General features: G+C 49.0%; 4 protein-coding genes across 9 annotated transcripts; 1 reads left to right on the top strand and 3 right to left on the bottom strand.

The window, feature by feature from the left end:
* Positions 1-62: 62 nt before the first annotated feature.
* LOC308117124 (uncharacterized protein) lies at positions 63-4,053 on the bottom strand. The gene is made up of 5 exons (XM_080475810.1): positions 3,325-4,053; positions 2,394-2,564; positions 2,034-2,185; positions 1,682-1,958; positions 63-1,030 (listed from the first exon to the last, which is right to left on the bottom strand). The coding sequence occupies exons 1-5, from the start codon at positions 3,566-3,568 to the stop codon at positions 849-851; spliced, it is 1,026 nt and encodes a 341-aa protein (XP_080331936.1). The 5' UTR covers positions 3,569-4,053; the 3' UTR covers positions 63-848.
* cyb5r2 (cytochrome b5 reductase 2) lies at positions 4,037-9,111 on the bottom strand. Of its 2 annotated transcripts, XM_080475812.1 has the most exons (10): positions 8,878-9,111; positions 8,733-8,795; positions 8,461-8,601; positions 7,700-7,772; positions 6,786-6,892; positions 6,453-6,582; positions 5,478-5,561; positions 5,212-5,297; positions 5,036-5,135; positions 4,037-4,756 (listed from the first exon to the last, which is right to left on the bottom strand). In XM_080475812.1, the coding sequence occupies exons 2-10, from the start codon at positions 8,745-8,747 to the stop codon at positions 4,584-4,586; spliced, it is 909 nt and encodes a 302-aa protein (XP_080331938.1). In that variant the 5' UTR covers positions 8,748-8,795; positions 8,878-9,111; the 3' UTR covers positions 4,037-4,583. The 2 variants fall into 2 exon arrangements, with proteins under 2 accessions (XP_080331938.1, XP_080331937.1); XM_080475811.1 differs by lacking the exon at positions 8,878-9,111 and having other exon boundaries at positions 5,036-5,150; positions 8,733-8,750.
* A 1,317-nt stretch (positions 9,112-10,428) lies between these two features.
* Positions 10,429-15,381, top strand: olfml1 (olfactomedin-like 1). Its single transcript, XM_080474988.1, has 8 exons — positions 10,429-10,998; positions 11,741-11,844; positions 11,913-12,103; positions 12,192-12,295; positions 13,474-13,665; positions 13,929-14,109; positions 14,197-14,356; positions 15,057-15,381. Exons 1-8 carry the CDS (start codon positions 10,501-10,503, stop codon positions 15,211-15,213), a joined length of 1,587 nt encoding a protein of 528 aa, XP_080331114.1. The 5' UTR covers positions 10,429-10,500; the 3' UTR covers positions 15,214-15,381.
* Positions 15,382-16,262: 881 nt separating this feature from the next.
* On the bottom strand, positions 16,263-21,528 carry tcp11l1 (t-complex 11, testis-specific-like 1). Of its 5 annotated transcripts, none has more exons than XM_080475171.1 (10): positions 21,255-21,528; positions 20,315-20,439; positions 19,948-20,080; positions 18,822-18,942; positions 18,503-18,723; positions 18,025-18,161; positions 17,564-17,748; positions 17,214-17,395; positions 16,967-17,127; positions 16,263-16,886 (listed from the first exon to the last, which is right to left on the bottom strand). In XM_080475171.1, exons 2-10 carry the CDS (start codon positions 20,430-20,432, stop codon positions 16,666-16,668), a joined length of 1,479 nt encoding a protein of 492 aa, XP_080331297.1. In that variant the 5' UTR covers positions 20,433-20,439; positions 21,255-21,528; the 3' UTR covers positions 16,263-16,665. The 5 variants fall into 5 exon arrangements, with proteins under 5 accessions (XP_080331297.1, XP_080331301.1, XP_080331300.1 ...); XM_080475175.1 differs by having other exon boundaries at positions 16,967-17,111; positions 17,246-17,395; positions 21,255-21,505; XM_080475174.1 differs by having other exon boundaries at positions 17,564-17,739; positions 21,255-21,505.
* Between the last annotated feature and the right edge of the window lie 6,041 nt (positions 21,529-27,569).

Raw genomic sequence — 27,569 nt, 5'->3', positions numbered from 1 at the left:
GTCTGGAAGAAATCATAGAAAGACAAGACTGACAACAAATGAATCAATAAAATATAAAAAATCAGCGCCTAAATCTTTCATTTATTGTGGTAAAAAAAAAAAATCCATCCAAAAAAACATGAAGATTAAGTGAATTATATTCATACAAGATGGTTTTGATTTTATTTTTGAAATGAAATATGTAATCATACAGGCCCCAAAATATTAATTTCCTGTTGCCGTGGTAACAAGAAACAAACAACGTTCATGCAACAAGTAGAGGAAATCAATAATTGAACAGAAAGAGACACAAAAGGTTAAACAAAGATAAACAAAGACAATTTTTTTTTTTTTGAAAAATACTAAAACAAATCAACAAAGAGTTTTCTCCAACAGTTTAATCAAACTTTGTTTACAAGGGTAACTTCACATTTTTCTGGGGGAAAAATATGTAATATAAATAAGCATGTTTATATGAAATAATAAAATATAAAAAACTAGAAGAAATAGATTCTGTTTTTCACGTTTGATTACAAAAATAGTTACTCATTAAAACCTTTTTTAATTGAAAAAAAAAAAGACACCAATAGAAAACTAGCGGGTCCTGGTGGTCACTCGCAGTATTGCAGCCGTATAAAAATCGCACCGACTTGCAGTTAAAAGCCTTTGTTCCTATTTTTGTGAGCGGGTCCTGTTTGCAGTTTGCAGTGTGTGTGTGTGTGTGTGTGTGTGTGTGTGAGACGTACACACTGACGGTTACGGATCTATTCAAGACTGAAACAAACGTTTAAATCAGACAGAATCTCTGTGGACTTCGGAACTGAGTTCTCCTTGAAGCACAGCAGAACCTCGAGTGTCAGCAGGAAACTTCACGTTCTCGTCGGACTTTTGAACGGCCGAATGCGAACAGAGTGAGAGTTGCGAGTTTCTCTCGTCTCCATGACGACTTCTCCAGAATCCTGGTCCGCTCGGTCCCAAGCCGGCGAGGAGTCGCTACCGACGCCATCGCTTCCCGGGAGAGAGTCCTGGTCGGGCGAGAGAGGAGCCGCCCCTGGAAAGACCCGGAAAGACGCTGATGAACACGAAGGCTAGCACCAGCTCGTCCTGTAATATCACTATGAGCCACTGGGTGGAGCAGCGAGCTACTCCAGATAAACATCGCAAAAAATTGAACTGCGATCAATTATGTTTCCAGACACTGAAAAGTGTTTATTTTACTTGTACCACTAAATCTCAAACACCACACTAAACCACACGACTGTCGGAGCTTCAGTCACTGAGTTTAGGAAACAAAACAGTTCAGACTCATCGCTGCCACCCAGTGGACAGAGCTGGAATTACTGAAATCTCAAACACCTTTAAAACTGAACTCAAAACTTTCATTATTTTTTTCTTTTTTTAATTGAAATTCAGTGAAATGTCATCAGTCATGAGCTGGCGATCAAACTTTCACAGTTTAAATAGAAAATATTCCAAATATGAAAAAAAAACTGATTTTTTCCACACAAGAGGCCAAAGATAATAAAACGCAAAAACTATTACAAAAATTTAAATGATGAAATGGCAAAAAATAAATAATAATTGAAAAATCAACCTAAAACTAAACATTTAGAGATATCGAACAATTCCAAAAAGGATCCAAAAACTAAAGTACATGTCTGAAAATTTCAGTGAGAATCAAAGTTACAGTGCTGATACTCACACTGGGACACCTCCTCCTGCTCCTCCTGCTCCTCCTGCTCCTCCTGCTCTCCTTGTTCAGACATGTATGGTGTCTGATCTCCTTGGAGACGAGACAACATGTCCTCCAGCTCCTCGATCCTCGTCTGCAGCCGCACACAGTCCACACAGCGTGAGGAAGACTGCACCTCTTCCTCCAGACTGGGAAGGGAGGAGGAGGAGGAGTTCTGGCTCCTGGACTCCCCTCTAGACCGGATGGAGGCCTGCAGAGACGCCTCCAGAGTGGCAGTGAAGAAGTCCTGAAACAGACACGTTGGATCCAGTTACAGCTCCGATGCTGAACAGTTTTAAGGAGGCCGAGCGCGGCGGCGTACTCTGAAGCGGACGTCTGTCCTCCGTCCCGCGGGGCGTTTGCTCAGGCCGTCTTCATCCCGACGCTGTTGGGTGAACCTGACCTGCGGCTGAAGCACCGCCCTCAACTCCGCCCTCAACTCCGCCCATGGAGGCGCCTCCAACCGCTGGACACCTGCAGGAGGAGACGAGAACATGAAGCTCCGACACGGAACAGACGCCTCTGTCACAGTGACTGAACTTATTTAAAAAGACCAAACAGGCTGAACATTCCGTTCAGATCGTCTTGTCTCATTTCTAATGAACCAGGCTGCGGTAGAAGGGTCCAGGACCCTGTGTGTTTGCAGTAACAGGCCGGCTGCTGTTCCCCGACGTCGTCTCACCTGCGTCCGATTGGCTCTGAGCAGCTTCGGGAAGGTGCGGCGGGCTCGTCTTCACCCCCCGCAGCAGCGTGGAGTCGGTCTGCGTTTGGCAGGACCGGGGCTCGGGGCGACCCAGGTGCAGAGACGGGACCCAGTCCAGATCCGACTCCATCATCTCGTACGCGGGCCGGCCTGGGAACGCACCGTGAGTCAACGCCACAGCTTTAAAACGCATTTCTACACAGATTCTATGGAGGCCCGAATGGGCCAAAATCAAATAAATAAATACACCATTGATTGAGTCATTAAATGTGTCATGAATTTAATAAAATTGGAAATAGAAAATTCAATGTGTCATTAAATATATCATTTATTTATCAAAATATAATGTATAAAAAAACATTTATACATCTATTATTTCACTAATTAGTCAATTATTACAAGGTCCGGTGTTACACTGCTTCATGAATATATTTTATCTGTCAAACTCACCCATTTTTAATAATTAAAGGTGTTTTTATTTTTTATAATTTTGGCACATTTACACCATGAAATGATAAAATAGTGAAATAATTATGTTTTTACATAAAATAAATTGGTATTTTAATCAATGACATTTAATTATTTCATGATATGACACATTTATATATTTAATTCCAATTTCAATTAATTAGTGACACATTTAATTATTTAATGGCGTATTTATTTATCTAATTTTGGCTGAAGTAAATGATTAAAGACTAAATATTAAAGGCTTTGCAAACATTTACTAAATGGTTGCAAAGATTAGAAAAATATATTTAAAACTCAAGTTTCAAATAAATAAGTCACTGTACTGCTATAGAGTTAAACGTTTCATATTTGGACAGACAAAACTAGTTTTTCACGTTAGATTTCACCTGAAATGAGGTGACGCTCAGCCAGAGCGCGAGGCCCCGCCCCCCGGGCTCACCTGACAGGAAGTGGCGGGAGCAGACCCTGGCGGAGCTCGGCACCCGGTTGAAGGTGACGTCGCTCCGGCCCACGGCCTCCACCCAGGCCGTCCTCCGCCGCCGGGTGAGCTCGCACACCTGGGGGCCCTCGTTGCGCCTCCAGGCGGGGAAGCGGTGGAACGTGATCCCGTTGTGGCGCTTCCGGCCGCGGTGGTCGTGGGAGCGACCGTGGCAGAGCTTCACGCAGCAGCTTCTGACCAGCATGGCGGGAGGGAGAGCACCGGGGTCGAACCGGGCTTACCTTGTTCGGCCTTCACTGTTGACGAAGGCCGAACAAGGAGCACCCGGACGGGCTTCTCTCACAGGAAGTGGCCGCTGCTGTCCGCCCGTATCCCGCTGCTTTGTGCAGCTCCCCCTGCTGGAGCGGAGGGGGACTGCAGCGGCTGAGACGAATGACCAACGAGCCACAGTTTGGACACAAACGTCTTCAACTTAACCTGAACACACAAACTCATGAAACTTCAATTACAACATACAATGTACAATTATATCGTTAGACTCTCTGGGGAAACTTGAAAGAAATATGATAAAGACTAATAAATCTCATTCAAACTAAGATTAAAGTGAATCTAGACTGAACACAATAGATTTATTATAAGTGTAATAAGGACAAATTCTGAAAATCACGAAAATGAGTCGGACATTTCAAAGTAAAAGCACCAGAGTAACACAACTGTTTCAGCTTTTTATTCAGATTCAACACAGATGTTATCAAAGATGTGATTATAGAAAAACATTTCAAGAAGTGTGCTCACCAAACCTTATCCCATAACCCAAGACAGTGCAGTTTTCATGTTGGGCCACTAGTTGGCGATGTCGTTTGTTGATGTAATGAAAGAAAACATACATGCAGCAGAGAACAATGAGCTCTAAACATTCACTGGGAGAACATTCTCGTGGACAGACCACCAAGTTGGATTGTTATTATGGTGACTGTCAAAATAAAACCAAGTTGGATTGTTACTACAGTGACTGTCAAAATAAAAATACCAATGTGTTTGTTATTACAGTGGCGTGTAATTGGGTCCCAAAGCGCTTTACATCGTTAATCACATTCACACACCAGAGGAGGCGGGGTCATGTGGAGCTCAGTCCATCACTGGGAGCAGTTCGGGGTTCAGTGTTTTGCTCAAGGACAAGTCAGCATGTGGACAGGTGGAGAATCGAACCTGCCACCTCCCAATGGGACGAGCGCTCGACCCGCTGATCCACAGCAGGGCTAGTAGGTGAAGATGTTGTGAGCTCGGTGTCCCAGCTGGTCCAGGCTGGGCAGGCAGGCGTTCTGGATCATGGGTGCAGGACCACAGAGGACCACCAGGACGTCTTCAGCGGCGGCGGGGAGCCGGTCCCGGATCATGTCCCGGCTCACAAACCCAGAACTGTAGCTCCAACCTGGAGGAACCCAGAACCAAACAACAGCTTGATATTATACTCACGGAAGATTCTTCCAGGATTTACGGCTTCACACCGAGAAAACAAGTCGCGTGGTGATTCAGTGACGAGAAACAACAGTTTGATCGTCATGGAGACGAACAGGGTAAATTACAACGACCAACAAGTCCAACGTCTGAAGAGAGGTTCCTGAGCAGCAGAGGTTCCTGAGCAGCAGAGGTTCCTGAGCAGCAGAGGTTCCTGAGCAACAGAGGTTCCTGAGCAGGTGGAGCGCCTCACCTTGTGGCGGTTTGTCCAGCGTGAACCACAGCTTCAGTTTGTCTGGATGTTCTTTCTCCAGCTCCTCCAGCTCCTCCCGCAGTAAGATGTCCTTCTCCGTCTGGACACAGAACATCTGGTTGTCATGGTGTCAACTCAGTTCTCATGGCATGGACTCGACTCATCATGTGACTCACCTGGTTTGCAAATATGAGCGAGCACCTGGTTCTGTCAGAAGGGTTGGCTGTGATTCTACGGATCAGCTGCAACATGGGTGTGATACCTGGAACAAAGAGAGAACCAGAGAGGACCAGAGAGAACCAGAGAGGACCAGAGAGGACCAGAGAGGATGAGAGTACAAATTAAAATCAATCATTCCAATATTTTTCACATAATTTTCACGCTTTGTTTTGAGTCCCGTCTCCAGGAGCTTCTGATCAGTTCCATAGAAACAAGAACCAACCTGTTCCACCGGCAATCATCCCAACCTCTCTGAACCTGCGGACCTGCGGAGACGACTTCTTATCGGGGCGGATGGAGAACTGGCCTGATGGAGAGAACACAGAGGAAGAGTCAGAGGAAGGGTTAGGAGAAGATGAAGAGTCAGAGGAAGTGTTAGGAGATTCAGAAAAGTCAGAGGAAGAGTTAGGAGAAGAGGAAGAGTTAGGACGAGTTAGGAGAAGATGAAGGGTCAGAAGAAGAGTTAGGAAAAGAGGAAGAGTTAGAGGAAGGATTAGGAGATAAGGAAGAGTCAGAGGAAGTGTTAGGACAACAGTATGAGAAAGAATTAGGAGAAGATGAAGAGTCAGGGGAAGCGTTAAGAGAAGAGGATGAGTCAGAGGAAGAATTAGAGGATGGATTAGGAGAAGATGAAGAGTCAGAGGAAGAGTTAGGAGATGAGGAAGTGTCAGGACGAGTTAGGAGAAGATGAAGGGTCAGAAGAATAGTTAGGAAAAGAGGAAGAGTTAGAGGAAGGATTAGGAGAAGAGTAAGAAAGAATTAGGAGAAGAGGAAGGGTCAGGGGAAGAATTAGGAGAAGATGAAGAGTCAAAGGAAGAGTGAGGCGAAGAGCAGGATAATTAAAGTATTCATTACATTTTGAACTGCATGAGCTCAGTTCAGTTTCCTCGTTTTAAAATCTGTGGGATTAAAGTTTGTTTTTCACAGCAGGTTAGGAAATGGAGTAAAATGAGAGAAATAGGCTGTGAGGCAAACTTCAATATGAGTAAACTGACGCACTTAGAATACTTCCATAAAAGTTTTTTTTCTCTGCGCTAATGTATTCAGATATTTCTGGACTATTTTATTCTGGTAATATGTGTGTATGTGTATGTGTATTTAGTGTTCTACTTGAGTCCGTTCTGGTTCCCAGAGTTTAAACTGATCTTTGGCCTCGCTGTGGCAGGAACGTCTCCGGCCGGTCGGGGAGCCGCCGTACCGTTGCCTCCGTAGACGAGGAGTCCGCTGGGCCCCCTGAAGTCCACGGTGTCTCCGATGGACAGGCCGTCCAGATGCTGGGACATCTTCCCCCCGTCCGGGAAGGATGGGTGAGAGTTCCTGTGGTAGACCTGGAACGGAAGGAGAACAAGAAGCACTGAGGAACAGATTCTTTTCAAAAACATGCAGGATTCCTTCACACTCCGTCAACGCAATAAGTATAAATTTGTTTTCAAATCTTTCTATCATTCTGCTTCTGTCGCTCTTAATCAAAGTAGAAGTGCAGATGAAAAGATGTTAAAGGAAAAGTAAAGGTACTGGGGTACTCTGTTACCTTCACCAGCAGGTCCACATGTCCCTGGTCCTGGTCACTAGAGACCGGGGTGTAGGCTCGCACCACCAGGCTGCCCTTCACCTTGGCTGACAGGTACACATGTTGACCTGGAAACACACCGGAGTCACTAGATCAAGTACTCAAACCAGAAGTACAGAACCGCGATAAATCCACATGGATACGACCGGAAGTGTTTCAGAACCGGCGGCTCTGCGAGGGAACCAATCAGGAGAGGACAGGAAGTGGCTTTGGTCTTTTCGTCATTGAGACGGAGCTCTCCAGTCTTCATCAGAAATGTCGTGCCACATCTCTGGTCTACTGGATTTCACTGATATAGAGCTTTTCCACCGCGTGACCAAGCCCCAAAGCTTCACACTGTGGAGGCGGCCATGCAGGGCACCCAGCCCACTGGGAGCAGTTCAGGGGTTCAGTGTCTTGCTCAAGGACACTTCGACATGTGGAGAGGGGAATCAAATCAGCAACCTTCTGACTGGGAGACGACCGCTCTACCACTGAGCCTCAGCCGGTTGGCAGACGGAGGAACCCGTCACAGACAAGTCAAAGACCTTTGACTTGTTTCTCGAGATGTTTCTGACGAAGACAGAATCTCTCTGTTAAAACATGTTGAAGGATCAGGGACAGGGTCAGGGTCAGGGGTCAGGGACAGTGACAGGGTCAGGATCAGGGTCAGGATCAGGGACAGGGTCAGGGTCAGGGGTCAGGGACAGTGACAGGGTCAGGATCAGGGTCAGGGTCAGGGACAGGGGTCAGGGACAGAGACAGAGACAGGGACAGGGACAGTGACAGGGTCAGGGTCAGTGACAGGGTCAGGGACAGGGGTCAGGGACAGAGACAGAGACAGGGACAGGGACAGGGTCATGGACAGGGACAGGGGTCAGGGTCAGGGTCAGTACCGACGGGCAGGCCCAGGACGTGCGCTCCTGACGGAAGGCTGAACCGGAACTTCTTGGTGTCGTGGCTGATTTCCTGCAGAGACACAGAGAAGTGATGGAAATGATTAAAGGTTGACCTGTAAACGTTTCTGTTCTCCCCCCACCATCACACAATCATTGGCTCGAGGACGTCTGGTCGTGGACATCTAAGACACCCAGAATCAGTTGAAAGGTCACAAGCTGCAAAGTCCTACCGCCTTTTTAATTATTGATTTGTTATTAAAATAATGAGGGGAGTAGATCATGACAGGCAAGAGGAGGCAGCATGTGAAGTTTAATGTCTGAGTTTTGACCATTTATCGTTTTGGTCATTGGACTTTTTAATTCTCCACGGAGACACTGGCCACTTAAGCTTTCGTCTTGTGAATACAACTATGTCCCTGAGTAAATGTTTTATCAGCACCGTCAACTGTCATTATCAAAATTCCCCTTGGCGCAGTGGTTAAGGTCGCAGGTTCTAATCCAGCTGGAGGTGTTTGAGGAATCGTCCAACATCCAAGAAAAGAAAGATTCATTCTGGCTCTTCTGAGGACGATGTATAGAGACGACATGTTGCTCAGTGGACTCATGAGAAGAGTTTACCTGGTTTGGACCTTTAATCTCCAGATTGTCTGACTCACTCTGAAGCATTGTTCTGTGATTGGTTTTGTTTTGAGCAGCCATGTTCTCCTGCACGGTTTAATCTGGAACCCAGACTCGTCCTCAGGACGTCCGGCTCTCACCTGCTTGTGAATGAGAGGAAGTGGATACTTGGCGGTGGGGTCCTCCAGGGTGAGCTTCTTCTTCTCTCCTGAGAAAGCCCGCAGGTAGAGCAGCAGCAGCGTCACCACCACCACGGAGACAGCAGCCGCCAGCGGGAACATCTGCACAACATCAGCACAGCGTGATCCAGCTCCACGTCTAACCCAGAACCAGAACCAGAACCAGAACCGCGACCAGAACCAGGTCGAGTGAAGAATGAATGAATGAAGAGAGAGAAGGAGCTGCGTCTCACCAGCGTGGAGTCCATGTCTGCAGTGTGAGGAAGTGTCACGGAGCAGAGTTCATCCAGCAGCCACTAAACACACACGCAGATTTATATGACTTCAGAGGACATTACAGTCACTCTGATATTCCCATCACCTGAAACTGGGACTCACCTGGACCCAAGTCCAACCTTCACACGAGTGTTCGTCTTCCTCTTGGTGCTTTAGTTTAGAAGATTAAGCTTTTCATGTGTATTGAGTGGCTGTAGATTCAGCTTCCTGTCCCCACAACATGAGTGAAACCTGGATCACACACACACACACACACACACACACACACACACACACACACACACACACACACACACACACACACACACACACACACACACACACACACACACACACACACACACACACACACACACCCAGGTTGGGCTCCAAGGGGGCGGTGCTTCCCGCTGGGGGAAAGGTGACCCACGGCGAGTGGACCAACAGGACTCCAGATGTGGCGGTGACTCTGCACAGCTGATGGGTGGAGGAGTGGAGAGAGGATTTGGCTGTCACACCATCGGGGTGGGGGGTGGAACACAGGCTCCGCCCACACAACAACGCCGTTTCATGTCACCATGGTTTCTGTCCCACAGCCACACGAGGCTGAAAATAGTTTTTTATGAAATCGAGTTTCAGAGTGGAGGAATTAGAAAACACCGCCTCGGCTTTGACGTGTGGACGGACAAGACGCACAATGGCTGGAAACGATGACGTCATGGCCCCGCCTCTCGACCTATAACCCCGCCTCCCTCTTGTGACATCACTGAACAACAACAGCATGGCGGACTACCTGCTCCAGGTGGCGCTGCAGGAGTTGCTGATGCTTTAATAAGGACACATGCTCGATTTGTCCTTTTCTACATTGTTTTACTGCTCCGTGTCTTCTTCTCTGTTTCTTGGTGTATTTCTGTGGAAGAGTTACAGCGCCTCCTACAGGCCAGGAGGATGCACTACATCGTTTTCAGTCGTTTTCATGCAGGTGTTGCAGGTGTTTCCCGTGTGGAGGGGGAATTTTTTGGGAACGATGAGGAGAAAGACGATGGTTTTGGTTGGTGGTGACAGGAAGTGAATCAATATCCAACATTATCTTCACACTTTTTGTGTGACGGTGAAAAACTGTGAAGAACATGTGAAGACAGAGACGAAAGCAGCTGCCTCAGCTCTTATGTTGAAACACACACACACACACACACACACACACACACACTCACTTGGTGACAGCTGCCGACCACATGTTGTCCCATATGGAGATAAATGTCCTCAGAAGAGGAAGAAGCAGCATCCTGAGGATCCACTCTGACATTATTCACACTCTCATGTGGCTACACCTGGAAATACAACAGAGTTGGACCCACCGTCCATATTGTAACTCAACTAATCTGGACCAGAGACTCTCACAAGAGACTCCATCCACGTTCCTGCAGAACTGAAGACAGGTGTTTTAAGTGTTTCTGTAGATATGAAGTTCCTTTGCTCTCCAGCAGGGGGCGGTGCACACTCCAGACAGCTCAGCAGACTTGAACCGAGGATTCCTTCTCTGTGAGGCCAGAATGTGAACCACTGTATCACCCTCTGGAGGGGCACATGTCCAAGTGTCCAACACCTAGCAGCTGGGTGTGTGCGTGTGTGTATGTGTGTGTGTGTATGTGGGAGCAGTGAGGACGTGTCAGTGAGACATCTGGAGAGGATTACGATAAAAAAACTTGTAGAGCAGAATGAATTTCTCTCTCTCTCTCTCTTAAAATGGACCCAGTCCAGAGAAGGGTGGGGGGGTGGGGGGAGGGGGGCGTCTGGGCGGTCCGGGGGGACTGGGTGGGACTGAGTTCCTCTTGGATCCAGACACCAGAGGACCAGAGGCTGGGAGACGGATCGAGCCGAGGAACGGACCACAGTCACAAAGTTCTGCCGATCTGTGAGGAGCCGTCAGCGTCGTTCAGAGACCAGCAGGAGACCAGCAGGAGACCAGCAGAAGACCAGCAGGAGACCAGCAGAAGACCAGCAGAAGACCAGCAGGAGACCAGCAGAAGACCAGCAGGAGACCAGCAGAAGACCAGCAGAAGACCAGCAGGAGACCAGCAGTACTTCAGCGAGGAGGTTCTCAGGTTCTCCGTCATGTCTTGCAGAGCGGTGTCTGTCCTCCTGGTGTCTCTGAGCATCTCTGTGCTGCCAGTGCAGAGCCAGAGCGCCTCCCAGGACACCTTCATCATCCAGTACCTGGAGAGGAGGCTGGTCCAGGTGGAGGTGAGGGGGGCTCTATAATCTGATGTTAGAGGAGAAAGACGCTCTATAATCTGATGTTAGAGGAGAAAGATGCTTTATAATCTGATACTAGAGGAAAAAGATGCTCTATGATCTGGAGGTTCAAGGGGAGATGCTCTATAATCTGATGTTAGAGGGGGTATGCTCTATAATCTGATGTTAGAAGAGAAAGATGCTCTATAATCTGATGTTTGAGGAGGAAGATGCTTTATAATCTGATACTAGAGGAGGAAGATGCTCTATAATTTGGATGTTAGAGGAGGAAGATGCTCTATAATCTGGATGTTAGAGGAGGAAGATGCTCTATAATCTGGATGTTGGCTCTTTAAAAAAATGTATGAACCAACAACGACGAGAAGAAGCACAAACAAACTACCAAAGATGTGGCTAATGCTAATGCTAATGCTAATGCTAATGCTAATGCTGATGCTGATCACAGTGGGACACGTTTCAGTTGCTGTCAAGAGGACGGAGTTAGTTCAGGATTAACGAGGCTCCTCCTCCAGGAAAGTGGAGTTTAGTGAATAGTAACAGCTCAGTGGAGGGAGAGACAGCAGCTCTGCAACTGTTTTCATGTCCAAAGCAGCAGAAGTAACTGTAACTGGGTTTTTATCCTAATACTGAGTAGTTTGACAGCGTGGTGGAGGTCTGCTTCGCTCTGGGACTCGATGTGATGTTTCTCTTGTCTGAAATATCCTCTGTGTGCCGGCGTGACGGGAACTAGGAGCGTCTGAACCAGTGTGAGCAGAACATGGCGAGCGTCACCCAGAAGACATACGACCTGTCCTCCGAGGTCCGGGGTTACCTGTCCACGCTCAGCGTCATGAGGTAAGCCTCCAGCGGAATAGCGCCCCAACCCCGGACCGACGCAGGTCGCTGAGCACTGTTCTCCACAGGTCGGAGGTCAGGAGCCAGGTGGAGGGCGTGTCGGGGCGGGTGGAGCGGCTGGAGAGGGAGCTGGAGTACCTGGAGAACAAGATGCCGACGGAGGCTGACATCCAGATGGAGGAGGCGCTGCTGGAGGAGCAGATCAAAGCGGCGGAGCTGGAGCAGCTAAAGAGGAGAGCCCGGATCAAAGTGGACCACGGTGGGGAGGCGCCGGCCAGCGGGCGGGAGGGAGGTTCTCGTCTGGCGCCAAGTGGGATAATCTGAGTGTGCTGCTCTCCAATCTGCAGACTGCAACGCGGCGCTGAGCCAGATCAAGTCTCTGAAGATCGTGAAGAAGGCCGGGGACTCCCACGGTTCCTGGTTCAAGGACCCGACTGAAGGCTCCAACAAGGTCTGTCCTTCTAACTGTACTTTACTGGAGAGACGTCTGCTCCTCATGCTCCTCCTGCTCTCAGCAGCCGCCTCCAGCTCCCTCCTCCTGTCCTGCTTTGTTTTCCCCTTGAACACTACCGACATTCCCAAACATGGCACTCAAAACGATGCAGTACATAAGCCAGGCCTATAGGGGCAGTGTGGCGTTGTAGCTCTGCCACAGAAACATACTAACACCAGAGAAGAAATCCATCATGTGTCCTTGTTAAAGCATCAACGGCTCTGCAGCGCCACCTGGAGGAGGTAGTCCGCCATGTTGGTGTTGTTCAGTGATGTCACGGAGAAGGGAGGCGGGGTTATAGGTCGAGAGGCGGGGCCATGACATCATAGTTCTCAGCTAATGTGTGCCTTTCTCCACTCTGGAACCTGTTTTCAAAGAAATAAAAAAGTTTTCTGGCGCCACGTTGTGTGGCTGATCGGACAAAAACCATGGTTACATGAAACGGCGTTGGCGTGTGGGCGGGGCCTCAGTGTGACCAACGTTTCCTCATACGAATTGAAGAAGTAGGTTTTTTTTAGTTTTTATTAACAGAATCAAATAAAGAAAAGTTCAGTGCTGCCCAGAGTTTCTCAGACTGAAGGCGTCTTGTGATGTCATGACCTCCATGTTCCACCAACGCCTTTCTTCTCGTCTCTCGCAAAACTTTCTAGTTTTTCTCTTCATGAATTAATGTCCAACTTGTTGTCTGAAGCTCAGACAAGTTGGACAACAAGTTCTAAATTTACACAGAAACGTTGAGAAAACGACGTCTGTCTCCATGGAAACGACAGACAAACTGACAACGATGTAGTTAGTTTACCGGGCCACGAGGGGGCGCTGCTGGTGGTTTTTTCTCTCTTTTTAAAAAAGAATTAAACCACACAGACGAGCAGCAGAGAACAAGACACTATAAACGTGAACACAATGGAGAGAACTGACATCCGTAGGGACAGAATGCACGCTATTAGAGGAGAATCTCACCTGGGAGCACCGCCTCGACGGAGACGCCTCGACGGAGACGCCTCGACGGAGACGCCTCGACGGAGACGCCTGCAGATGACGTTCTCCGTCGTTTTCTCCAAATACAGAGAATAAAGATGAAACTAGATGTGCTGAGAACGTTTGTGTTGATCGGAGATGTGTGCTGTGTCCTGCAGGTCTACCTGCTCAGTGGCGTCCGGAACGACACGGTGCTGGAGTTCGATTCCCTGCAGAGCTTCGTGGAGGAGAGCGGCGGCGCCGGAGCCCAGCGGGTGCAGCTTCCTGCCCACTGGCAGGGCTCCGGACACACCGTCCACGACGGTTTCATCTACTTCCACAAGGCAGACACCACCAACCAGATCCTGAAGGTGTGTGTGTGTGTGTGTGTGTGTGTGTGTGTGTGTGTGTGTGTGTGTGTGTGTGTGTGTGTGTGTGTGTGTGTGTGTGTGTGTGTGTGTGTTTGTGTGCTTTCATTACTAAAACTAACAACAGCGCCACCCGTGGACCAACTTGGAAACTACATCATTTTCAGTGTTTCTGCCATTTCCATATAAACGGACATCAAATCACAAAAATTATGCATTTTGACTTGAATGGTCACGTGACCCCCCCCCTCCTGCACCCCCTGCAGGTGGACCTGCTGAACCGCACCGTGGTGGACAGCACCCTGGTGCCAGGAGCCGGCCGGCTGCCCGTCTACAGCCTGAACCCCGACACCTACCTGGACCTGGCCGTGGATGAGCTGGGGCTGTGGGTCATCCACGCCGACCCGGAGTATGGGGGCAACCTGGTCATCACCAAACTGGATAAAGGTGGACCTCCCCGGTCTCTTGGAGCACTTCAGGACCCTGTAGAACACGCGTGTCCAGTCCATGTCTGAGCTTCCTGTTGGGTTTCAGGAAGCCTGTCGGTGGATTTCACCTGGGACACGCAGTGCAGGAGCCGCGACGCCGAGGGGGCCTTCCTCATCTGTGGGACTCTCTATGTGGTCTATAACACTCGCTACGGCGGGCGCTCCACCATCCAGTGTGTGTACGACATCCACGACACCATCCACAGGTCAGCTTCCCACCTGAGAGTGTGTATGTGTGTGTGTGGGTGGGTGGGTGGTGTTAAAGGAGTCATCAGCTGGTGTCCTCAGTATCCAGGCTCCTTAAACTGATTTTAAATTAGGAAGAAAAATCAAACATGGTTTTCATACCAACTTCCTGAGAGATTCTGTCTGGTACAGGTGTCAGGCTGTTGATTGGCCGCAGGAACGGTCAATCATGGCGATAGCATAGTGATAACATAGCGGTAGCATATCAACAGCATAGCGATAACATTGCAGTGGCATAGCAATAGCATAGCAATAGCATAGCAGTAGCATACCATAGCAATACCATAGTGGTAGCATAGCGATAGCATAGCAGTAGCATAGCGGCAGAGCAGCGCACCCGGAGATTTAAAATGAAATAAATTACATGGGGGTCAAAGGTTATTCTGGTCCTGTTAGCAGTTAGTCGCTAGCGGCTAAATTCACTAGAGGTGTTTTATGACGTCAGGCTCCCGTGTTGACAACAATCAAAACCTCCTATTTTGGGGTGGTGCCCCCTTGTGGGCGATCCTGGTTTGAACAAAGAGCCCAAAGAAAAAACTTTCAAACTCCAGAGTTTCAGTTTCCCATGAGGTCCAACACCAGGAATCGCGTTTTAACCAGGAAACGAGGGGTTAATGGTGACGACTGGGTTCAATGGCCTTTCCGCTCCGTCTCTTCCAGCGCAGAGAGCCCCGTCCTGTTCTTCCCGAAGCGCTACACCAGCCACAGCAGCGTCCACTACCACCCCGGGGACCGGGAGCTGTATGCCTGGGACGACGGCTACCAGACCATCTACAAGGTGGAGACCCGGCGGAACCGGCCGGCCCCGGCGGCGTGAGGACGGCCGGCCCGGAGCGCTCAGATCCTCAGCCTCATGACCCACAGCTCATCGTCCCTTGCTGGCAATGGATGCTCCTTTTTCTGGCACTGAATAGTAATTAGAAACTTTTTAACGGCTTCTGTAGGATTCATACTTTTATCTCCACAATAAAAGAGCATTTCAGTGTCGGGTGTGTTTTTATTCAATTACAGCCGATTGACTGCGACTCGCTTCGGGTTCGGAAACGTTTTGCTGATCGTCCTTTTCAGGAAGTGAAGCTTTCAGATAATCAATCTTCTATTTCACGCTGAATGTGTAAAGAAATGACCCACCCTGGATCAACGACGGGGAAACGCAGGCGTTCAGGACCAAACGCTTCAGACGTGGACAAGAACCGTCAGATCAAACCCTAACGAATCGACTCATTTTCATCCCAGTGACGGAAAAGTAAAGTAGAAAAGACTCGATCAGGTTTAAATGAAGTTTAACAGGAACGAAGACGGAGAGAAATGATATTTTCTCCAGTTGATGCTGAATGGCTGAGGAAGGTTCTGTTCACATAAAGAGCTCTTAAATTCTTCTCTTCAGATGAGATCGACTCTGCTTTGGTTTGACTCATTTCAAAAGGAATCGATTCGACTCAGACTTAAATGGAAATTTTAAATTCATTTAAAATTCAATCCAATTTTTCATCTAAATGGAAGTATTGGCCAGATTCCAATCTGCTGTTTTGATTCGATTTTTAATCTAATGAATCAATTATCACTCACCTGGTTCAAATCTCATCTGACGTTCTTTGTTAGTGTGGAGGAATATTTATCAAAGCACTATGGAGTGCCCCAGGGCTCTATCCTGGGTCCACTAAGTTTAAACATGTAATACTGTCAATTGATAAAAAAACAAAACAACCGAAACCCAAAAGAGTGAATGAAATGCTGATATATTCATAAATATGAATTATTGTGGTGAAACAGGCTCTCTGGTCATTTTGTCACACACACACCCTTTCTTTCTGTGTGCAGTTTATCTTCTACAATGATCCAATGAAAAGCTGCGGAAAAAGTAGAAAAGGTGAAATGAAAGTGGGACAAACCGTCTTTATTGGCGTGTTTGACGTAAATGAGTGTGAAGAAGATCAGTCAGTGTCGCTTTATCAATGTCAGGTGAGTGACATGTGGATTAACACAACGTCTTTAAAGAGTTAAAAAAACCAAAAACAGTTTCTATAAGTTAACAATGAACGAACATTAATAAACGACTGAGTAACATTTAGCAGGTTAACGGTTCAGGTTTCCCTTCAGCTCCTCGTGAACACTGAATAACACTGAGGGGTCGGTTCCTCTACTGCAGGGTCAAAGGTCACCAGGTTCTGTGTGATGTTGTGTGTACTCTAAAGGTCACAGTGGAACCAGGAGCTGAACCGGTCTGGGTTCTCCTCCGGGGTGGGGGGGGGGTGGGGGTGTTCCCGGTTTACGTCTCGGTGGGGGGGCTCTCCTCCTCCGACCTCAGGACCTTCTGCAGGAGATTCTGGTAGAACGGGGAGAAGACCAGCTTGTTGAAGTTGACGAGGCGACTGAAGCGGACGGCGACTTCCTGCAGCTCCTTGCCGACCGGAGCCAGACCACCGGGGAGGGGGGGCGGGGCTCGGGGGGGCTCCAGGGAGGCCAGGAGGAAGCTCTGCACACGGGCGTCTGGAAGCACAGCAGGACGTGAACCGTGTGTGTGTGTGTGTGTGTGTGTGTGTGTGTGTGTGTGTGGGAGGAGCGCTCACCCATAAGCTGACGGACGGTGTCGTCAGGACGACTGCAGGCGGAGATCCTACCCTTCAGAGCGTCTCCTCCACCCTCAGAGAACCCAGAGGAACCACAACGCCTCAGATCCTCACACACCCGGTCCCCCACGCTTACCAGCGCCTCCTGCAGGCAGGAGGTCCTACACACACGCACACACACAGTCAGCAGAGGGACTGGGGGGGCGGGGCCTGTTTGACAGGGTGAGGGGGCGGGGCTGATGCTCACAGAGTGGGTGTGTCCTCCAGCAGGACGCTCACAGTGTGTTTCAGCGTCTCCATCAGTCCAGGCAGGCTGCAGGTCTCCTCCCCCACGGAGGAGGACACCAGGAGGAGCACCGAGGAGACTAGGACCAGACGCTCCACCTCCTGCTGCATCTCCTGGAACCGCACCTGGTCCATCAACACCGTCTTCAGGAGGCGGGGGGTGGGGGTGGGGGGCACCAAGGGGGAGAAACAGAGTCAGACTCAAGATTATTGAACTCAATGTTTAAGATGAAAGAGACAAAATGACAAAACTAAATAAAACAATAAAAAGATCAAAAGGCCTTAAATTGCACCTCCTTCAGAGGATCTCACCTCGGGGAAGGGGGTGGAGGCGTGGTCCCACCTCAGCAGGTGGAGGTAGGCCTGGTTGTGGACGTGGAGCGGGGTCAGCGAGGACGAGGTCGCGGCAGCGCCACCCACTGCTCCTTCTGCTGCTGCTGCTTCTCTCAGGTGTCTCACTGTGTCCTCCAACCATTTTTCTGTGTAATCTAAAGCATCTGCAGGAGGACAGAGACCATCAGGTCCTCAGAGGGAAGCTGCACATTCTTTACTTTCATCGGGTCCAAACTTGATGGAAAGACCCATTCTGTGGTTCTCCACCTGGACTCTGGGACCCTCAGGAGGTTCCAGTAATGAGGTTCCAGTCAGGAGGTTCTAATCAGAAGGTTCTAGTCAAAAGGGTCCAGTCAGAATAGAATCAGTGAGAGTCTTTAGAACGTCCAGACGTCGGGATGGCTTCCTGAAAGCAGCTGAAACGGAAGAAGAAAACTCACTGGGTTGCTTCTCCAGAAACTCCTGGAACTTGTTCCTCTCGTACTCCACCGACTGCTGCATGAGGTGAGGCCGGATGCTGAGCAGAGCGAAGTTCGCCATGTCCACCTTCATCAGGTCCAGCACCGAGAAGATGGACCTGAAGGACCAGACGGCGAGGAGGGAGGAGAAGATGGGCACAATAACCCCAGAGGGTCGGAGCGTTAGCTAGTGGCTACATGTTAGCTGGTGGCTACATGTTAGCTGGTGGCTACATGTTAGCTAATGGCTACATGTTTGCTGTTAGCTAGTGGCTAGATGTTAGCTAGTGGCTACATGTTTGTTGTTAGCTAGTGGTTTCATGTTTAGCATTAGCTGGGAGCTACAGGTCTAGCATTAGCTGGTGGCTACTCGTTGAGCATTAGCTGGAGGAAAGTAGTTAAAATGAGGCGTTGCCGTGGTGATTCTAGATGAGTCATCTGTCTTGACGTGAGGACTGACTTGAGCAGAGGCACGATGTCGGTGACTTCCTTCAACTTCTGGATGTCCTGGTCCCTGCAGGGGGCGCACAGCGAGCCCATCATGTTCACGATGAAGCGAGACAGCCCCCCGATGTCCACGGCCCCGTGCTGGGCCTGCTGCTGGATCAGGGGCAGGTCCAGGACCTCCTCGATGCGGGAGCAGAGACGGGCGTGTCCCGGGAGCAGGAAGGACAGCAGCGTCTGGGAACAGAGGAGGCGTGAGGAGGCGTGAGGAGGCGTGAGGAGGCGTGAGGAGGCTGCGAGGCTCCGACCTTCAGGGAGGTCGCAGGTCGCCTCACCTCTTTGACCTCGGCCAGGAGCTTGAGGACTTGCTCGTAGCACGGCGGCTCCTCCTGCAGCTGGGCCTCCAAGCATTCCCAGAATGCCTTGTGCAGGATGTCCTTCACCCTCCGCTCCAAACTACAAGACAAGACGTCCAGCATTACTTCTGCAGACAGAACGTGTCGCCCGCGGTCTGATTAAAATAGTCGTCTCCGTTATTCCCTCGTTTCCTGGTTAAAACATGATTCTCTGTCTTGGACCTCAGTGGAAAGCGGCTGAGCCCAGAACGGGCGGTTTTGATTGTCGTCAACACAGGAGGCTGATGTCATAAACCAAGTCTGGTAAATTTAGCAGTTATCTGTGAGCCGCTAACAGGACTAGTATAACCTTTGACCCCCACGTGATTTACAAATGACCCTGTATTTAATTTTAAACCTCCAGGTGCGTTGCTCTGCGGCTTGATGTTTGGAGACGCTCCACCATCGGTATTTACTTTTAGTGTGAGCAAAGGACTGCTACGCTATCGCTATGCTATCACTATGTTAATGCTATGCTACTGCTATGCTATCACTATGCTCTCACTATGTTAATACTATGCTACTGCTATGCTATCAATAGGCTATCGCGATGTTAATGCAATGCCACCACTCTGCTATTGCTATGCTACCACTATAATCTCACTATGCTATCGCTATGTTAATGCTATGCTATCAATATGTTATCGCTATGCTCTCACTATGCTATCGCTATGTTTATGCTATATGTTAATGCTATGCTATTGCTATGTTAATGCTATGCTATCACTATGCTATTGCTATGCTACCACTATGTTATCAATGATGGACAGTTCCTGCAGCCAATCAGCACACGCCTAACATCCGTACAGTCAGAATCTCTCATGTTCTTTCGCCAGAGGAAGTTGCAGTATAAAAATGGGTCAGAACAAACTCCATCTTTGATTTATTTCTGAATAAATTCTAAGAAACGATTTAGAGGAGACTGGAGACGTGAAAACAGCAGCTGAGGACTCGTTTAAAGAATACCTCTGCTGGTGTCTGTTTACACCCCGGCGGTGTGTGTCGGACCAGCAGACGAGGTGTGTGAACCCTGATGGACGGTTCCAGAAGCAGGTGGTGTTCTTACCTTCCTTCAGGAAGCTCCACAGGTTTGACCTGGAAGTCCTGGTTGACCACGATCTCATGGGCCAGAGCCATGTTGGTCACTCCTTTAGCAGTCTCCATCAGCTCCTCCACTGACACCAACTGTGGCGGGCTGGCTGGAGGAGAAACAAGCAGAGGTGGAGCTCCGTTAACCACGCAGCTGAACCAACCAGGGCCTTCGGAATGAATGGATGAATGAATTCATCATGTTGAGCACACGTCAGGATCCGATAGAAGTGGATCAGTGTCTCATGTCTGTTTGCAGAAAGTCTCCTGCTCCAGGAGTTCCTGGAACAGCGGGTTCTGCATCTGCTGGTTCTGTAACAGCAGGTGTACGGCGTGCCGCTCACCTTGCGGAGTACTTCCCCGGTGAGGACTCGAAGTTCTGCCTCGTTTCCCGTCCATCTCCTCGGAGGCGTCCTGAGGCCTCGTGTCCCTCTGCTGCTTCTCACTGCCGTCGTTCGGCATCTGGAGTCTGCAGGAACAGGAACAGTGCAGGAACAGGGCAGGAACAGGAACACTCCGGAGCTGTGAAGCGTGCCGGGGTGGCCAGAACCAGGCTGCAAGAAGGTTCTAGAAGTTCCACTGAGGAGATTCTGTTTGAGCAGGAGACGTCTGCAGGAGCACGACCAGGAGAACTTCTCCATGAACACGCCGTGTGTGTGTGTGTGCATGTGCGTGTGTGTGTGTGTGCGTGTGTGTGTGTGTGTAATAATGAGGAGCTCAGTCTGATGAGGAGGTAGAGGATGAAGAGGAAGAGATGAGGAGAAGGAAGAACTTCATTTAAAAGAACAACAGGAGGAAGATGAGGAGAAGATGCTCAATGTGACAGTAACATGCAGAAACTGAGGAAGAGGAGGTACTTCTTCTCCTCAGGAGGTAGAGGAGCATGAAGAGGAGTCCGATGAAGAGGAGCAGCAGCAGCGAAGGAGGAGGAGGTGGAGGAGGATGAAGAGGAGGAACAGCAGAGAAGGAGGAGGACGAGGAGGACGATGAAGAGGAGGAGGTAGAGGAGGATGAAGAGGAAGAGGAGGAGGTAGAGGAGGATGAAGAGCAAGAGGAGGTAGAGGAGCATCAGCAGAGAAGGAGGAGGTGGATGAGGAGGATGAAGAGGAAGAGGAGGAGGTGGAGGAGGATGAAGAGGAAGATGAAGAGGAGGAGGGAGAGGAGCAACAGCAGAGAAGAAGGAGGAGGTGGAGGAGGATGAAGAGGAAGAGGAGGAGGTGGAGGAGGATGAAGGGGAAGATGAAGAGGAGGAGGAGGTAGAGGAGGAGGAGAGGTGTCACTGACCTGGATCCGAGTTTCCTCTAAAGCTTCCGGCTGAACAACAACAATAAACGCGGCTCGTGACGCAGCTACTTCCGCATCAGTCCGCCGCGCGGCGGGACGTCAAACACCGGGAGCTTCCGTCAGGACGACCCGCGAGCACAAACTCAAGCTTTCATCTCCAGCAGCCCAAACACTCACTTTTATTCCCACGAACTGAACGCTCACCATCAACCAGCCGCTCTGACGCTCGGCCGCCGCTTCCGTGTGAAGGCGGGGCTTCCGTGACGTCACGGGCGAGCCCCTCCTGCAAAACTTCATTAAGTTTTAGAGTCTGAGTTTAACAGGTTTTCTTGTAATTAAAGTCTTTATTTCTTTAAACACACGTATACAAATAAACAGTATTACTTTTAAATACAATATATCTAAAGGCCTGTCATTAATACAACCAGAGGAGATATTCAATAATCACACTGATATCCATACAACCAATCAAATCATTGCAGTGTCACTGCGGTGTTACGTCATCCTCATTGAGCTCAGCCAGCATGTTATGTTGTTCATGAATAACAGTTTTCATACATTTTGAAGTATTGTATCTGCCTTCCTTTAGGGGGCGCCAGAGAGCAGCGGGAGAATCTGGAGGATTTGCTTTAATTTTTGTTGAGAAAACGATCAAAAGAAAAACAATAGCTATAAACTATGAAAGGATGAACTCTCTGATAGTGAGTAGTAATCTGATTACTCTGCAGCAGGCCAGTGCTGTGACTGACAGCTGAGCTGAGTGTAACCCAATCATCAGGCAGCAGAGGCATCATGGGAAGGATAATTAGCTCCCGGCCTCATTAGCTGCTGCTAATGTCCAGGCCTAGCCTGAACGCAGCCTCCTGATTGGCTGACGCGTTCTGCTGCTGCTGCTCTGCTGCCTTTGAACTGCAGCTCTGTGTGTGTGTGTGTGTGTGTGTGTGTGTGTGTGTGTGTGTGTGTGTGTGTGTGTGTGTGTGTGTGTGTGTGTGTGTGTGTGTGTGTGTGTGTGTGTGTATGTCAGGAAAAGGGAGAGCTGTTAATCGGAGCAGACCCATGATGAGACAAATCAAACAATATCAAACTCACATCATCAGACTGAGGTTGACCTTCAGGGGAACATGAGAAAGATTCACTGGTAGAATCTCTTCAGTTCCTTCAAGTTGTTCTCAACAAAACTCAGCTGCTCCCTTTTGGCTCCGGGCGACTCTGGTGCGACAGTGAGGAGGCCCATCCAATATGGCGCCGGCGCCGGTTCACTCTCCAGCACAGGAGGAGGCTTCTACCTCTATCATGTCTATGCCTGCATGCACCTCCACAAGTACAGCAGCAGAAGAGAGGAGGTGAACAGAAGAGAGGAGGTGAACAGATGTGACGGAGGTGAACAGATGTGACGGAGGTTTGTACGGAGCAGACAGAGGAGCTGCAAAGCTGAAATCGAGGAGCAAAAACACAACCTGGAGGAAAATAAGTTTAGATTCTCATGAAACAACAGAGAAGAAGACAAACGACAACAACCAGAGAGAGAGAGGGAGGGAGAGAGAGAGAGGGAGAGAGAGAGAGGGAGGGAGAGAGAGAGAGGGAGAGAGAGAGAGAGAGGGAGAGAGAGAGAGAGAGGGAGACAGAACAGAGACAGAACAGAGACAGAACAGAGACAGAACAGAGACAGAACAGAGACAGAACAGAGACAGAACAGAGACAGAACAGAGACACAGGTCACACTCAGCGTTGTGTCTGTCTGTAGTTTGTCAGTCCAGAACTGTGGTTAATGAATCAATTAATGACAACATGAAACATACGGCTCAGACCTCAGAGCTTCTCCTCCTGCTGCTCCTGATGATGATGATGATGAAGATAACGACATGCTGCACAGCACGTACAACACAGGTGTTCTATAACACACACACACACACACACACACACACACACACACACACACACACACACACACACACACACACACACACACACACACGATGATGTCTCTCTACGTTGCTGCCGTCATTACTGCTGACACCAGTAGGGGGAGACATTCATCTTCATCTGACCTTTTGACCCCAGCTTGACCTTTTCTATACGCCGCTGAGGAGGAGGCGAACACATTAACATCAGTTCTTCCAGGAGGTGAACACATGAAGAGCTGATATCATCAGGAGATGAGCAGCAGGAGGTGAAGAGTTCCTCTCCCTCTTTAATTGGATGTCAAAAATAACATCGTCTCATCCTGCGGCTGCACCTCAGAGCGAGACCCCGGGGACGGCCACGTGCACGCCTCCACGTGCACGCCTCCACCTGCACAGGTCCCAGCAACCCCTGTAGTGCTGTGTGTGTGTGTGTGTGTGTGTGTGTGTGTGTGTGTGTGTGTGTGTGTGTGTGTGTGTGTGTGTGGGCTGCCGCTGTCTTTACGTAAAGCCTCTGTGGGAGGAAACACTGCAGTGTTCCACGAGATGGAAGTGAAAGGCTGCAAAAATCATCATCATCATCATCATGCTCTTCTTCATCTTCTCAGTTGATAGTGTGGCGATGACATCATCACTAGATAAAATAAAGCAAAATAAACATTTAATCGATGAACACGACTACATAGTTTCCTGTTCTCCTCCTCACATCTGGAGAACATCTTTTAGCAGCTCAGTGGAACATCGGAGAGGTTCTGGAGATGTTCTGGAGATGTTCTGTGTGTGTGTGTGTGTGTGTGTGTGTGTGTGTGTGTGTGTGTGTGTGTGTGTGTGTGTGTGTGTGTGTGTGTGTGTGTGTGTGTGGATCCGAGCTGCTGCTGAACATCTTCCCCCTGAAGATGCACCGAGTCTGAAGCTCCAGCAGGTGGACCCACCTCTCCTCCGCAGCCAATCAGAGGAGGCCGGGGGCGGAGCAAGGGAGGGCGAGGAGGAGGAGAAGGAAGAGGAGGAGAGGAGGAGGAGGAGGAGGCTCAGAGCTGAGATGAAAAGTAGAGAGGAGTGAGAGAAACAGAGAACAGAGAGGAGAGAGGGTGGAGAGGAGCAGCAGCAGCAGGTCAGACATCAGCAGCAGGAGGAAGAGGAGCATCAGGAGGAGCATCAGGAGGAGCATCAGGAGGAGCAGGAGGTGTGTCAGACCCAGAAACTTCCCGGGTGAGTGCAGAAGTGAGAGAGTCCTCAGGCTGCTGGGAGTCTCAGAGAGGAGCAGCTCCCTGCTGAGGAGGCGCAGCCGAAGCTTCCAAGTGTGAAGCTTTTCAGCGGAGGCGTGAGGAGGTGTCGCTGGGATGGACCCCCGCTGCTCCTCGTCCAGAGCCTGCCTGTGAGAGGAGGAGGAGGAGGAGGAGGAGGAGGAGTAGAAGGAGCAGCACCTGAACCGGGAGGTCATGGAGGAGGACGGAGGAGCAGAGGAGGTTTTCACCTCCTCCACCTCCACCTCCACGTCTTCTTCTGCCAGGTCCCACGGCGAGCCTCCAGTGGCAGCACCTCCTGCGCCTCCTGCACCTCCTGCATCCAGCTGTCAGCAGAGCAGCAGGAGCTTCACCGGGCTGAGGATCTTCGGCAGGAGGTGAGTTTCTCCTCACTCAGCCTACTGTTGCTCCTCCCCTCCACCCTCTTCCTTCTCTTCTCAGTTTTACCTGAAAAAAACAGTAAAAAGCTTTTAAATCATTTTCAAACTGAACTAAAATAAAGAGAAAAGCTTCTGATGATGAATCTTCTGAATCTGCTTCGATCAGAAGTTCATCTTTAGATTTTATCTTCCTTCGTTCATTTTAACTCTAAATTATTCCCGTTTACTTTCTATAAGTTGTCAGTCTGTTAGTTTTGATGGCGTCGTCGTGTTCCAGCAGTTTGTCAACAACTGTTCTAAAACGTGTGAAATGAATAAAGTTATCATTATGTAATCAGGTGGATCTTCTCAGTCCAACGAGCCCTCCGGGATGACGGTTCCATTCCCACACTGATCCTCAGGCTTCGTTCTCCAGCAGCACAAGCTGCTCTCCACCTCCTCTGCACAGGAAGTGATGTCACAGAGCTAAAAGCGTCTCGCCGCACATCAAACAATCTGAGCTCCAATTTAACGCGCTGATTGAAAGCGTGGTTTCTCACAACGTCTTCAGCACGGCGTCTGTCAGAAGCTTCAGCTTCTTGCTCAAGGACATGTGGCCGGAGGCAGATGGGAATTCAACCAGCAACCTTGGGATTAAGAGACGACCGCCTGACCGACCGAGCCCCAAAGTAAAATTTAACTTTTTAAAAAAAACAAAAGACCCAAAAGTGAAGAGTTCCTGCGCTGAAATGAAAAAGTCTATTTACACGTAATTTAGGCTCCAGACACACGTTTCCATGGAAACGCGTCGTTTCAGTGTTTTCGTGTCACAGAAGTTCAGCGTTTACGCAACAACGCGATGAAGAACGATCCATACTGGAAACGACAGAAACACTGAAGCGTTGTAGTTAGAATGTTGGGCCACTAGATGGTGCTGGTGCTGCATTTGCCAACAAGCGTTGAGGTGAAGGTTATATATTTGGCTGCGTGTATTTACTTATTAATTAGTTTGTATGTATATATTTTACCAACTTCTCGTAAAAACTATTTACCCGAATTGCATGAAATCTTCGGGGATGATTTTTGATGGCGTGATTTGTCTTTATCCAAGAATGGTCACTCTAAATATTGACAGCGGTTCGGTCAAAATAAAAGCTCATAAACCTTTTTTAGTCAAAACGCCGTCAGTTTGAATCCGATTGACGTCAAACCAACGGCAAAATGTTCCGTTTTTACTCCCATCCTCAGGGTTAGGGTTAGTGCCAACCCAAGTACCAAGTTTGATTGTTATTACGGTGACTGTCAAAATAAATGTACCAAGTTGGAACGTTATAACGGTGACTGTCAAAATAAAAGTACCAAGTTGGAACAATATAATGGTGACTGTCAAAATAAAAGTACCAAGTTGGATTGTCATTGTTATTACGGTGACTGTCAAAATAAAAGTACCAAGTTGGAACGATATAACGGTGACTGTCAAAATAAAAGTACCAAGTTGGAACGTTATAACGGTGACTGTCAAAATAAAAGTACCAAGTTGGATTGTCATTACAGTGACTGTCAAAATAAAACTACCAAGTTGGATTGTTATTACGGTGACTGTCAGAATAAAAGTACCAGTCCAGGAGACTACGGACTGGGAGTCATGACAGGAGGAAACTACGTTCTGATTGGCTCTACTGAGCATGTGCAGAAGAACTGCCAACACGGTGTGCATTAGCAGTAGCAGCATTCAGAAAAGTTGTGTTTCCCAGAGACGGAGCGTTTTCAGGGGCTCTGAGGAACGTGGTCACATTTTCAGGCTCCACCCACATGATATTGGGATTTCTTGTCACCATGGTTACTGTCCGATCATCCTCACGACGCGGCGTTTAGCAGCCTGATTCCGTGTTTTTTTAATCGAGAGTGGAGGAATTAGAAAACGTCGCCTCGGCTTCGACGTGTGGACGGACGAGACGCGCGTCAGCTGAAAACGATGATGTCATGGCCCCGCCTATCCACCTATAACCCCGCCTCCCTCTCCATGACGTCACCTAACAATAACAACATGGCGGACTACCTCCTCCAGGTGGCGCTGCAGGAGCTGCTGATGCTTTAATAAGGACACATGATGGATTTGTCCACTATGAGGATTATTTCATGCTCCATGTCTTCTTCTCTGTTTCTGGTGTATTTCTGTGGCGGTGTTACAGTGCCACCTGCAGGCCTGGCAGATGAACCACATCATCTTTAAGTCCATTGATTTCGGGGCCACTGTGGCTCAGTTGGTAGAGTGGGTCAGCTTTCAGTTGGAAGGTTGCAGGTTCTACTCCGTGTTCTACTCCTGCTGTCACTCCTGTCACTCCTGTTACTCCTCATACTCCTGTTACTCCTCGTACTCCTGTTACTCCCGTTACTCCTCGAACTCCTGTTACTCCCGTTACTCCTGTTACTCCTCATACTCCTGTTACTCCTCGTACTCCTGTTACTCCTCGTACTCCTGTTACTCCCGTTACTCCTGTTACTCCTCGAACTCCTGTTACTCCTCAAACTCCTGTTACTCCTCATACTCCTGTTACTCCTGGAACTCCCGTTACTCCCGTTACTCCTCGTACTCCTGTTACTCCCGTTACTCCTGGTGCTCCTCCCAGTGGATGTGATCCGTCATGACCGAGTGTTTGTGATCTGGAAAATGGAGGCGGAAGTTGATCCTCAGGGTTCTCCAATTATAGTTGCTATTAACAGACTGGTGGAACAATTCATTAAAAACGGTCATTTTTAGGGCTTGAGGGGAGGAGATTCATCCTACAACTCCCCGAGGAGGAGGAGGAG

Source organism: Lipophrys pholis, assembly GCF_963383615.2.
Source record: "Lipophrys pholis genome assembly, chromosome: 11".
Lineage (NCBI taxonomy): Eukaryota > Metazoa > Chordata > Actinopteri > Blenniiformes > Blenniidae > Lipophrys > Lipophrys pholis.
The sequence above is the reverse complement of the archived record's forward strand: the minus strand, read 5'-3'. Positions and strand labels throughout refer to the sequence as shown.